Below are 12,388 nucleotides of genomic sequence, written 5' to 3'. Positions count from 1 at the left end.
TCTGATGTGTGATGTTTTTACCTATACTAGCAGGTGTGTCTACTTCTACATTTAAAAATCATAAAGTCAAATACTCAATTTAATGGTGAATTCTTTAAGATTTTCCATTCCTACGAGCAAACAAAAACAAACACCCCTAATCTTCTTCTAGTAGCTCTCTCCCACCCAAAAGAACCCCTGGATTCTGTGCTAATTTATCAAATTCACTCTAGAGCCTGCTTTACTGAACCAGAGTCACCTGAGCCAGGCCATGGTGGCTGCCCAGCAGCATGTGAGCACTGCAGGGCACAGCAGGACTGCCTTGGGAAGTGCTGCAGCAGATCCCACAGGACAGTCATGTCCTGCCAGCCACTGTGTGGGACAGCTGCCTTGAACACTGAACACACCCCAGGACTACTCTAGCTTTTCAGGGACATACCTGACATAAAATAATGTGATCTGAACACACCACCAGCAAGTTACATTCAAATTTCTTTATGATCTTTTCCTTCACCCGATAGTACATATCTGCAGAGTCATCCGTGTACAACTCATAAATCAGGATTTTCTCTGGCATCTGGATGGCTAATCTGTTTTTGTAGATTGCAATTTTCTTCACAAGCTCTCTGCCTTTTATTCTAACTAGAAAGAAAAAACACCAAAATGATAAAGTATAAGCTGACACAAAAATAACATACAGAAATCAGAGAACTAATACACTAAAATTGAATCTCCCTAGAGCACTTCTAAAATTCAAAGCACATTCCTGCTCAGATATGTTTGCTGCTCTGCATCTACGTAATCTACTATCCCTGTCACAGTTTACCATCCTCTATGAAAGCACATTCTGGAGCAGTACTTCGAATCCTTGCCATAAAAAGGCAGCAGAAATGGAGAAACAAAATAAGCACAAATGCTTGAGGTTACAAGTAAGGAAAATCAAAGCTAAATTTAACACATAGTATTTTTATCTCATTTTCAGAGATTAGAACCTTATTTTAAGAGCCCCTGTCAGTCTCAGTCTCTTTGTCAATCCCCACATCTTTCATTAAACTTGTCAGTGCTGAACTTGCACACTCCAAGTTTGCCCTCTCCTCATCCAAAGTGTGTTCCACGGTTTGACTGCCAAAGTGACAACAGCCTGTCAGGTACATGCAGCATATATTCCAAGTGTCCTGATGGATATTAATTAAAACAAGCTGCACGAAGCTTTGGCCTGCTTGCAAATGTGGAGTTACCTTTTTGCTCCGTGATGAGGTGCTGGACAATAACATCGGTCATGTTGTCCCTGTAGGCGTAGCGGTCTTTATAGAGGCCGTGGACAGTGCTGAAAATCAGCTGGTAGAAGGAGATTGTTCCATCCTGACACCCTACTGCCTGAACACAAGAAGGGAATGATTTCAGTTAATTGGTACAAACAGGTGAGAACTGGCAGAGTGTGTGGTGTTTATCTGATGACCGTGTCCCTTTTCCTGCACAATGAACAGACCAACACCAGTTACAGCTGACTTACATTTAACCATGGCACAAGTGCACTGAGAACAAACTGATCTCACCACAGACCATGGAGACCACCACGCTGGGGGGGGCTTGGCTTTATTTGGTTAGGGTTTGGGTTAGATTTGATTAGACAAACACACAGAGGGGGTGTGTTTGTTTGTTCATTTTTAAATTGGCTTTAATTCACTTCCCACTTGTACAGGACTCAAGAGTGCAGCATTTTAGGCTGACAGTGGCCCTGTAGGCATTTTCTTCCCGTTATGGAATTAGATTTGGTCAAGTCCAGAAGTTATTAGCTGATATTTTTAATTATTTTTCCCTTCTCTTTTTTAACCAAAATGCAGCAAACACCTTACCACTTGAGAGCAGGTGTTATGCTCCTTAGATCCCTCTTACAGCTCAGGTTTTACTTTTGTGGGATATATGTAATTCTAGTGGCAGTTATAGGACCTCCCTAGACACTGCTGAGGTTCTACTGCCTCAGTAGGACTGTCCAAGCAACTAAGCTGAAAATGTATGATCTTACTCGAAGTAACAAATTCCCTGCAAAAATGTTAGAAAAATGTCCCTACTTACCACGTAGTTGGAGTCTGGTTTAACTTTGCAGGTCCACACCCAGCTGCTCTGCTCTCCCACGGTGCCCAGGCGTACCCCATCCCTTGTGAAGAGAGAAACCTGTCTGTCTGAGCCTCCCAGCAAGAGATACTCTCCTTTAGTAAAGTAGCTGATGCAGCACGGGTCAAAATTGAGCACTCTGTCCTTCCCAATCTACAAGGGAAAATAAACAAAAAAACCCCAATCAAAAACATTAACAAAAGGATCACTTCATCTTTCCTGAAAACAAGTGACATCACTGACACCATTCATCTCCTCCATGCATGGCCTTTCAATACCCAGAACCACTGGCTATATTAAGATTCCCAAAGACAGTTCTAAAATACGTCCAAGGATCCCTCCAGTCCCAAACCATTCTGCTCAGACCACAATAAATCAAAAAACCCCTTTAACCAGCTGAAAAAACCCACCAAGATGTTCTCTACAAACCAGTGAACCATGTCACACAAGTCAGCAGAGCTGTAAGGGCTTTAATGGAAGAACTGTGAGACAGCAGCTGAGCTGCTATGTGAGACATAAGAACTGAAGGAGGAATGGTTAAAAAAAAGTAGACTCATAAAGGGCTGGGAAAACAGAAGACGTTTAATGTAATTTATAAAGCACCTGCATACAAATATTTTGATTGTGGGACACAAAACAGAACCAAAAATACCCTGTGACTCTTGACTAAACTCTCTAAGACATACCTGCTTGCCACTCAGGTGGTAAAAGGAAAGCTTCTGACCCCAGTCTGCCACAGCTAAAATGTCATTGCGTTCATCTCTGCCAAAAAAAAAAAAAAAAAGAAAAAAAGAAAAAAAAAAAGTAGTAATTCCACAGCAATTTAATAAAAAAATCTCTTAGAGCAACAGAACCAAGTTGCAGAATAGCAGAATTCACTTTTTGCTATTCTTTGAAAGTCACAAACTGAAAGGACAGCAGTTTGTCATTTAAACCTCTGGAAAACAGCTTGGGGACAAAATCAAAACCAGTATCCTCTACAGAAATAACTCAAAGCTTGAGGGGTGTCAGGCTCTGCTCCCAGGGAGCAGGGACACAACAAGAGGAAATGGCCTCAAGCTTTGCCAGGGAAGGTTTAGGCTGGGTATTGGGAACATTTCTTCCCTGAAAGGGCTGTCCAGCCCTGGCACAGCTGCCCACAGCAGGGGTGGAGGGATTTAAAAGCTGTGTGGATGTGGCACTTGGGTGTTAGTGGTGGCTTTGGCACTGCTGTGGGGGTGGCTGGATTTGATGTCTCAAAGGGCTTTTCCAATCTAAACAATCCCATGTCTCCAACTAAACTTGTTCCCAGGTTCTCTATTCGGTTGAAGACTGACAGCAAAGCCAAAACCCCAATATATAATCACTTAAAGAAGGTAACACATATGGAATTAACCTGCTCTAGCAGGGATAAAAGACAAGCCTTTCTGCAATCTATGAGCCAAGGATTATCTATTCAGAATGAAAAAAAGGAAGGATGAAATTATTTACCTGGAAGGATTCCAACAAATTGACCACACTGGAGAGGAAGAGCCCCCTGGCCTCTCTATTTTCACCTTCTCATCACCGTTTTTGTTCCTTATGCTGACAATGCCGCTGAACATCCCCAAAGCAAGGTACTGGCCATCATTTGTCCAGCTGAGAAAACACATGCATACTGAAGAGTAAACTACTCCAAACAAGCAGCAGGAAGGCAGGATGGGTTATAGCACACTCACACAGGAATGGTAGATTAAAGTATATTTCTATGAGGGAGTTCTGGGAGGTGGCTAGTAACCCTATGGTTTGTTTATGCATCAAAATCCACATTTATAGCAACAGCACTCTCTACATCAAGGACATTTTATCATATACACAGAAGTAAAGAAATAAATTAAAGCTTGCAATATCTGTAACATGCACTAAGTCAGATACATTTTGAGGATGGCAGTCTGGGAGCAGACCAAAATGCTTTAAAAACCACATTTAGAACATGGAACACTCTGGTGTAGGATAGGGGAGGCCTAGGGTCTATTCTGGTCTCTTCTTCAGTCAGATGAATGACTTCAGTTACGAATCCTTGCTTCAGGTTCCCCACAAAGGTAATACCTTCTTCAGCAGGGAATGAACGACAAACAAACATTGCAATTATTTTTCCTGTAACTTCATTTTATTGTTGTTGCACAAGAGAGATGAACAGAGGGACAGAACAGCTAAGACACCTGCTCAAGACCAGAATCTGTCTCTGATGCCATCAGAAGGATTTGGTTATAAACAGGACCAAGCATAAACCAAGACTTTGCTACTGAAAAAGAAGGAGGGAAAAGTCCTTTTTTTTAAAGCTTCCATCTTACTTGAAATGGTTTGTATTGAAACTAACTTAAATGACACAGATAACCCTTAAAACTTACCTACAACAAGTAATCCTGCTGCTTGTTTTATGTTTAGAGACTGACTTCTGTTCCGGAGACCACAAGCCTTGATGAAAGAAAACAAAAAGCCAATGACAAGTAAGTATGTGCCAGAGTTCAGACTGGAAACTAACAGCTGGGATTTTAGAGGCACCAAAGTCTTGTACACTGCTAGTGGACATTTAAATACATATCATTTATTATTAAATGGGAAAAAAAAAATCCATCTAAATAACTGAGGGTGTCTCTGCAAAAACTCCAGTAACAGAGCAGCACATTTGATCCTGTGACCCCTCACTGCTGTCCTTTCTCACTGAGTTTAAGTGGTTTAAATCAGTAGCCAACATCACTGAACATGAGGTAGCTTTGTGTCCCATCTCTTCCGGACTCATGGAGCTGTACCTATCTGTAGTTAGCTTAGCTATCCAGCTGTAATGGAATTCACTGTCTCAATGGCAAAGTTCAAGGGAGAAGACATACCAAAATCCCCAGACGAGCAGGATGCCAACTGATGAGTGAGAGGATTGTATGAAACGCACTGGATAGAGTCATTATGCCTAGAATGAAGTTACAATCAGATTTCAATAAATCATTCTTAAATGTCCCTTTTCTGACTTTCAGCAAGTGAGCTGAAAGCTTCAGCAGATACCAAAATAATTGGATTGGTTTATAGTACATCAAGTAAGTCTGCTATTACTGTAAAGTAATTAAGTAATAAACCTTGTAAAAACTGTCTCCAAGTAGCAGGATTCACTGTATTTCATCAAGATTACAGCAACTGTGGCTTGAAAAATATGACTGAAGGTTGTATCCAAATCCTAAACCAAGTGTGTTTGTGCACGCTCTGTGCAGTGACCAGCTAATTCCTGATAAATGAGCACTTGGGAGAACACGAAGATGATGCTTCAGAGGGCTGACTGAAAACAGAGCCAAATGACTGAAATATATCAGAAGTGACAAACCCATCTTTAATCTGAACTTCGAACCAGAATTATGGTTTATTATAGAAGACCGGTCAGACTACGTTTAATTTTATTCTGACCTATTCTGAGTTTCCCTAGTTCTCTGTCAGCCCTCTAAATTCACAGATTTCTCTGGATTCCCCACCTCCTTTTATATCTTTAATTGCTTTCCTGCCTTACTCAGATACTTCAGCTGCTCTTTTCCTCCTCCCTCCCCTATCACCACTTTTCTCTGACCTTAGTGAACCTTCTCCCAAATCTAACAGCTTGTGCTCTTTAATTGCAGCAGTGCATAATCAAAATCAGCTTCTGAGGCACAGAACTGAACAGCATCACTTACGTGTACTTCAGAATTCCTTCTAACTTTGAAGTCCAAATTATCACACTTTTATCAGCAGAACCAGATGCAAAACGCTTGCCTAGGAATTAGAGATAATTTAAATCCCACACATACAAGAATCACTTTCACTCAAATACTCAATCAAAGAGAGAGCAAAAAGTTCTTGAACTCGACAAGGCTCAAGTAATAAAGGGGCTGACACTGAGTGCCTGGATGTGCTGGGGCTTCCCCAGGCACGTGGAGTTCCAGTGGCTGTACTGCACCATTTCCATGGCCTTGCTAGTAACCAGTCCTTCCAGTGTTGTCCAGCCCCAGGCTGGAGATTGACAGGAAGAGTGACAAGTTAAACTGGTACAGTGTCACGGGAACTCCCATCACCCAAACAGCAGCAGCTGCAGGAAGGCCCCCCAGCCCACAGAGTGAGTCCCTCTGAGTGAGAGTTGTAGACCATGAGAGAACTGGAAGCAGAGTGCAGTGAGCAGTTAACATATGAAGGATCAGGAGATCAGGAAGCTCTGGACAGAGGAAATACAGGAATAAAACTCAGAGGGAGATGAGCAGTAGAAACAGGAATCCCTGAGGTGAGACTTCTCCTCACACTACCCATGAATATACCCTTCACCAGTGCTAAGCCTAACACTACAGGCAAAGAGGAGGAGCAGTGGGACCACAGCTCTTGGGTTCACAGGTGACCTTACAGGTACTTGTGCAGGTAGATCTGCACAGCAGATCACAGCCTCCCCTGGACAGCAAACCCCAGCATTTGTTAAAGAACAAACCCCAGCAGCCCCAGGCTGCGAGCAAAACAATGCCCACTTCTCCATTTCCACGGACAATCAGCAGTGGGAGAGATGCACTTTCCAAACCAGGTAACAGTGCCCCAGGGTGCTATTTACCATCTTTGGCATAAGCCACGCAGTACACAGTGTCTTTATGTCCCTTCAAAGGCTGAATTAGGGTTCCATCAGAAGTATCATACACCTGTTCAAATGGGGAGAAAAAACCAATCCAAGTATACCAACAGAAGAACTTAGACAAGAATTGAATCAGAGAACCACATGTGGATGGGATGGGACTTTAAAGCTCACTCACTTCATGCCCCCATGGGGGAGTGAGACCTTCCACTAAACCAGGTTGCTGCACGCCCCATCCAACCTGGAGTAAACACCTCCAGTGTGGGGGCTGGGATATAAAATTACTGAAGGCCAGCAGATTATGCACTTCTTTGTGTGTCTGCTCTTTGGATGTCATATAGCTCATACAAGACAAAACATTTTCTAGCACAGAAACAGCTTTCTGTAACATGATATTCTTAGAAAGAAAGAAGTCAGTACTAGAAAATAACATGCACAAAGGACATTTTTCAACAGCTTGTTTGGCAGCTTGATTTACATCTTATTGGCTTTTTATCTTTTATTTTTATATTTTACATCTTGCTGTTAAAACATCTCTCTACACAGTTTATGTTTAAGCATAATAAATTACTGCAAAGGAACATCACTAAATACATGATTCTGTTAGCCCTGAAAATAACACCTGTTGCCCTGCAACGCTGAACTCCACCTCTACAATCCATCCATCTCATTTGCCCCTTCCTGCAGCTCCCACACCTGCCCCACCTGGAAGCTTTGCAGGACCTGTGAGCAGCTGGTCCTGAGCTGCTCTTGCAGCAGCCCCAAGGACCCACAAACAGCTTGAGGTGAATGTTCCCACACCTGTCCTGTCACCTGAATGCCAGGACACGGGTCTGAGCCTCTGCCCTCGTCACAGAGATTTAAGGAAACTTGTAGCAGCTGTGCCAGGACTAGGGGCGGCTTCATGGACCTCAAACCCCGGGCACCGCACAAGAGGACGAGATGACACAAATAACTTAAATCTCATTACTTTTGGAAATAGAGCTTAAAACTTGGTAAGAAATATTTAAAAGCTTCAAAACACTTTAGAATTGGCCTGCATTAATATGTATGTTGCTGTGAGGCTGCACTGACAGAGATAAGGGGATTTCAGATAGGTTATACTCATAAGTTAATGTGAAAGAAATCATGATCATACAGCCGAAAAGGAGAGAGGACAAGAAGGTTTCCCTACCAGCAGCCTGTTTCCAGCAGCAATTATCAGCTGGGTCCCATCCGGCTTGAACGCGAGGTCGTAAATGCTGCGGGAAACAAACAAACAAACCAAGGACCGCGTGTCAGGAGACAGAAACTGACCAGAGGTGCCCCCGGGCCCAGGGAGCGTGGCTGTGACTGCCCCCAAAGCCCCGAGCAGCAGGAGCGGCCGGGCCCGCCCCCGCGCTGGGAACCCCCCGCAGCCCCGAGCAGCCGCCCGGAGCGGAACGGGCCGGCACGCCGGCGGTGCCGGGGCCGCTCACCACTGCTCGGCCCTGTCGCGCCAGGTGAGCGCGGCCCGCATCCCTCGCACCCCGCACGGCACGGCACCGCCCCGCGCCGCCCCTCACGGCCGGGCCCGCTCCGCGCCGGGCGCTTCCCCGGCCCCGCCGCTGCCACGGGCAACGCGCCTGCGCTCGCGGGTCCGCCGCCGCGCCAGGGGGCGCTGCCAGCGCCGCAGGGGCCGCTCGCGCGGGGCGGGGCGCGGAGGCGGTGCCCTGAGGGTCACGTGTGCGGCGCGCGGGAGATGGCGGCGCCGGGAGCGGCGGGCGGGTGAGGGCGGCGCGGGCCCGGAGCGCGGGCCTCGTCAGCGGGCTGCGGGCGGAGCGGGCCTGGCCCAGGGGGCGTGTGCGTGCCCGTGCCCAGGCCCGCCCTGCCGTCCCCGGAGCTCCGCCGGCAGCGGGACCTTACCCGGCCTCTTCTTCCCCTGCAGCCCCGGCGGCGGCAGTCGAGGCGCGGCGGCGGAATGGCCCAGCCCCAGCCCCGGCTGCGGGGACCACGGCCCGGCGGGGCCCAGCGCCGTCCCCCGCGGGTGGCAGCGGGTGAGCAGCCGCAGGCGGGCGGGCAGGACGGCCGGGAGGATCGACGTGTACTTCATAAGGTGAGGCTGGGGCTGTCAGTGAGCTCCGTGTGGCCTTGCTTGGCAGGACCGCAGAAATCTGCCCAGACGTCGCACTCAAAACTGTTTTTGCCCTTCGTTTTGGGGTTGTTTTCATTTAAGATTTTTAAGCGGAGAGTGGTAGAATGAGAAAGTCATTGCTAATTTACTTTCTTTTCCTACCACAGCCCTGAAGGGAAGAAGCTGAGGTCAAAACGAGCACTTGTGGAATATTTACAGAAAACTCGGGAGACAACGCTGAAAGCAGCAGATTTTGATTTTGCAGCTCCTCGAGGGAGCACACGCTCAGAATCGAGGGGATATGGCACAGGAGCTGCGAGGACTGACCTGGAAAAGGAGGATTGTCAGAGCAAAGTGCAGGAGCTCCGTGCACAGAATGGTGCTGAGGTTGGAATTCAGAACATCCAGGCTGGGAGTGGACACCTGGAAGATGCCACATCTACTGTGGAAGGCACAGATTTAGTAGTGGTAGGCACAAACCCAGAGGAGAATTTGAAAACCAACAGAAGGAGGGCAGATGGGAAAAGTGTCCAAACTAGGAAACGTGAGAAGGGCTCAGAAAGGAGGAACCAAGGTGACGCCAAGAGCAAGAGGCAGAGAAGAATCTCTAACACACGGGAGACCAAGCGTGTTCAGAACAAGAGGGTCTGTAGACAGACAGACACACGTGGAGCTGACAGGCAGGGAGTGGGTGAAGCAGGTGCTGACCCTGTGGGTGCAGAGACAGCTCTGTCAGCAATGTCCAGGGCACGGCTCAGGTCAGTGGCTGGCTCACAGAGGGAGCTGGGTCACCTGCCAAAGGAGGGGCCATGCTCCAGTGACACACCTGCTGCGGGGTCTGAGGAGAAATCCTCTGGACTGGAGCCAGGGACAGTGCCCGATCCGGGTGATCTGGGTGGGCAGAGTGTTCAGCCTGACAGCGCGGTGGATGCTGAGCCGTGGCACAGGACGAGCTTCGCAGCAGTCACAATGTCTCCAGGTGCGTGTGAGAGCAGAGGGTGATGCCACCCCTCACCTTCTGCCCAGGCCTCTCCTGACTGTCGAGGCCATGTGTTCTGCTTCAGGTCAAGCTGCTCTGACATCCAAATCTCATTTTATCCAACAGCATTTAAATTAATGCAGACTTAATCAAAACTGAAACTTACTGTGCCAAGCTCTTAAGCTGTACAGTGTCAGGCAATAATCTGAGGAGACTTAAGGTACACTTGTGTTCTGTACATGAGAAGAATTCCTTCTGTTTCCATCACTGCATAAAGCAGAGGTGGTGTGTGAAACATGACAGCAAAATACTTGCTGCTTTTTCTTAATGCTGAAGTTTATTTCTTTACAGGAGAGTCTGTCCCACGAACACAAGTGGAGAGAAGGAAAACGAGTCCCTATTTTTCCAGTAAATACAGCAAAGAAGGTATTGTATTTAGGGAAATACATTTTTTTATGGGGAAGGGATAGGATAGCTCAGGATCAAGTGATGATGTGGAAAATTCTTTGCAGCTTGACACTGGCTGCAGCTGTGCCAAGTGGGACAGTCCCCTGCAGCCCTGTAAAGGCTGTGTAGGAGCTGCTGTGGTTCCATCTATGCACAGTGCCTCCACAATAATGCTTCAGAGGTCTTCATATTTTTTTCTCATTAAATAGGTAAAGCCATCCTTTCCTGTCTAATAAATGTTCCTGTGTTGCCCCTGTACAGCCCTCAGCCCACCCAGAAGGAAGGTCCTCAGAAAATGGACTCCTCCACGTTCTCCTTTCAATCTTATCCAGGAAACACTCTTCCATGATCCATGGAAGCTTCTCATTGCCACTATATTTCTCAACAAAACTTCAGGTAAATAGAGTAGCAGGAGTAGGTGTGTAGATGTTGGGAGGCATTACAGGGCTGAAAGAGCTGCCAGTTTTAATGGTGCTAATGAAATAATTGATTTGTTTTAACTTGTGTCACTGTGAAATAATAATCCTTAGTTGGTACCTTACCTTGGAAAAGCTCATTTGAGAAAGCATATGGATAGGGCAGAAGGAGAACTCCATCCCAGCGTCCTGCTCACGGGATTCTTTCACCAGGGAAAATGGCCATTCCGGTGCTCTGGGAGTTCCTGAAGAAGTATCCTTCTCCTGAGGTAGCCAGGGCTGCAGACTGGAAAGAAATGTCAGAGCTCCTCAAACCTCTGGGCCTCTACGAACTCAGAGCCAAAACCATCATCAGGTTCTCGGGTGGGTTTTCCTGACATCTGGAATCATCTTGGTTATGCTGGCAAAAGACAAACAGCTTTGATGCAAATGCTGCACTGCGGGCTTCTCCTCTGTTGGGTGGGTTGGTGGCTATTTTGTGCAGCATTTGGGATCCATCGGTGTCACACAGGCAAAGCTGCTGATCCCAGTCTGAACTGGGAGGGAAATGCCAGCCACGGTGTGTTCTGCAGGAGACCAGAAACTTGTTGGAGTACAAGAGACCCAAGCACCCACAGCACTGCTGCTGTGTTTGAGCACTGTTACAGGGTGGCTCTGCTCAGGGTTGCTCTGGTGACCTGCAGAAGGCCCTTCCAGCTGGGATTTTTCTGATTCCATACTCAAAACCTGCAGAGGAGAATTTTGTTCAGATGAGAGAGGTTATGATTCAAACTCCCACGGTGGTTTGTTGAAAAGGAGTTTAATGTGGTATTCACATTCTCTGAACAGAAAGTGCAAACACCACAGTTTAAGATTAACCCATGGGGATTCATGGTCTGCGTGCACCAGGAAACACCTGAAACTTGTGGTTTTCATTTGAAATGTGCCGAAGTGAAGTCATGTAAGAGTGGCACAGGGTGCTCCTGCATGCAGGCAGTGGGGGCAGGTGTGTGTGTGCAGGTGCTGAGTGCTGTGCCCTGCCCTGCAGGTGAGTACCTGAGCAAGGCGTGGCGGTACCCGATCGAGCTGCACGGCATCGGCAAGTACGGCAACGACTCCTACAGGATCTTCTGTGTTAACGAGTGGAAGGAGGTGGGTGGTGCCCTTCGGGTCTCACTTTTGTCCACTGACCCCCTGGCACTGGAAAACCAGTACTCACGATGTTGGAGCGATGATATATTTTAAGGTGTTTTAGTTAATATTTGACATTTTCCCTTTGTCTCAGGTGCAGCCACAGGACCACAAGTTGAACGTGTACCACACGTGGCTGTGGGAGAACAGGGAGAGGCTGAGCATCGACTGAGCTGAGCTGGGGCTGACCTGGCCCCACCACCTCCCTTCGGGTGCCCTCACAGCTCTGGGTGTAAATATTTGTGTGATGCCATGGCTGGAGTCATTGCTATTTTTTAAATAAAAGTGTCCCTGTTTTGTAGGGCCTGTCTCTTCTTGCAGTGCAGCTCTGTGCCCGCAGCTGCCTCCCCGGGCTGGGGGCTCGCTGGGCACAGCCAGCCAGTGCCCACCGTTACCTCCCCCGGGCCCGGAGCAGTCGGGGTCTGATCTCGGTGCTGCTGGACACGGGCTGAGGGGGAGAGCCTGTGCAGGGAGCAGACCGGGACGGAGCAGACCCCGCCCCGTGCCCGCTGCCCGGCCCTGGCCCTGCCCCCGGTGCCACCGGAGCTACTGGCGCCTTCCCAGTCTCATCCAGGAACGGGCCCCGTGTCGCTCCGGCAGGAGAG

At 47.7% G+C, this 12,388-nt stretch overlaps 2 protein-coding genes across 5 annotated transcripts in view; one reads left to right on the top strand and one right to left on the bottom strand.

Annotated features, from left to right (window-relative positions):
- The window catches only part of IFT122 (intraflagellar transport 122), a 30,192-nt gene extending 21,908 nt beyond the window's left edge, over nucleotides 1–8,284 (bottom strand). For all 4 annotated transcript variants that reach the window (XM_059856892.1, XM_059856893.1, XM_059856894.1 and 1 more), the window contains exons 1-11: nucleotides 8,137–8,284; nucleotides 7,854–7,920; nucleotides 6,662–6,746; nucleotides 5,766–5,844; nucleotides 4,944–5,020; nucleotides 4,464–4,530; nucleotides 3,565–3,711; nucleotides 2,781–2,856; nucleotides 2,056–2,247; nucleotides 1,218–1,356; nucleotides 419–621 (exon numbers count right to left, since the gene is read on the bottom strand). In XM_059856892.1, the coding sequence (XP_059712875.1) occupies nucleotides 419–621; nucleotides 1,218–1,356; nucleotides 2,056–2,247; nucleotides 2,781–2,856; nucleotides 3,565–3,711; nucleotides 4,464–4,530; nucleotides 4,944–5,020; nucleotides 5,766–5,844; nucleotides 6,662–6,746; nucleotides 7,854–7,920; nucleotides 8,137–8,177 (1,173 nt within the window). In that variant the 5' untranslated portion in view covers nucleotides 8,178–8,284. The remainder of the gene's footprint in view (nucleotides 1–418; nucleotides 622–1,217; nucleotides 1,357–2,055; nucleotides 2,248–2,780; nucleotides 2,857–3,564; nucleotides 3,712–4,463; nucleotides 4,531–4,943; nucleotides 5,021–5,765; nucleotides 5,845–6,661; nucleotides 6,747–7,853; nucleotides 7,921–8,136) is intronic.
- Nucleotides 8,285–8,358: 74 nt separating this feature from the next.
- Nucleotides 8,359–12,084, top strand: MBD4 (methyl-CpG binding domain 4, DNA glycosylase; the record flags this gene model as incomplete). Its single annotated transcript, XM_059856001.1, has 7 exons — nucleotides 8,359–8,753; nucleotides 8,939–9,750; nucleotides 10,102–10,176; nucleotides 10,459–10,593; nucleotides 10,827–10,976; nucleotides 11,641–11,744; nucleotides 11,878–12,084. Coding segments are annotated over 7 exons (1,749 nt in total), but the record flags the coding sequence as incomplete, so codon positions are not given.
- Nucleotides 12,085–12,388: the final 304 nt, after the last annotated feature.

This window comes from Haemorhous mexicanus, chromosome 11 (assembly GCF_027477595.1).
Source record: "Haemorhous mexicanus isolate bHaeMex1 chromosome 11, bHaeMex1.pri, whole genome shotgun sequence".
Lineage (NCBI taxonomy): Eukaryota > Metazoa > Chordata > Aves > Passeriformes > Fringillidae > Haemorhous > Haemorhous mexicanus.
This window is presented reverse-complemented; position numbering and strand designations above follow the sequence as displayed.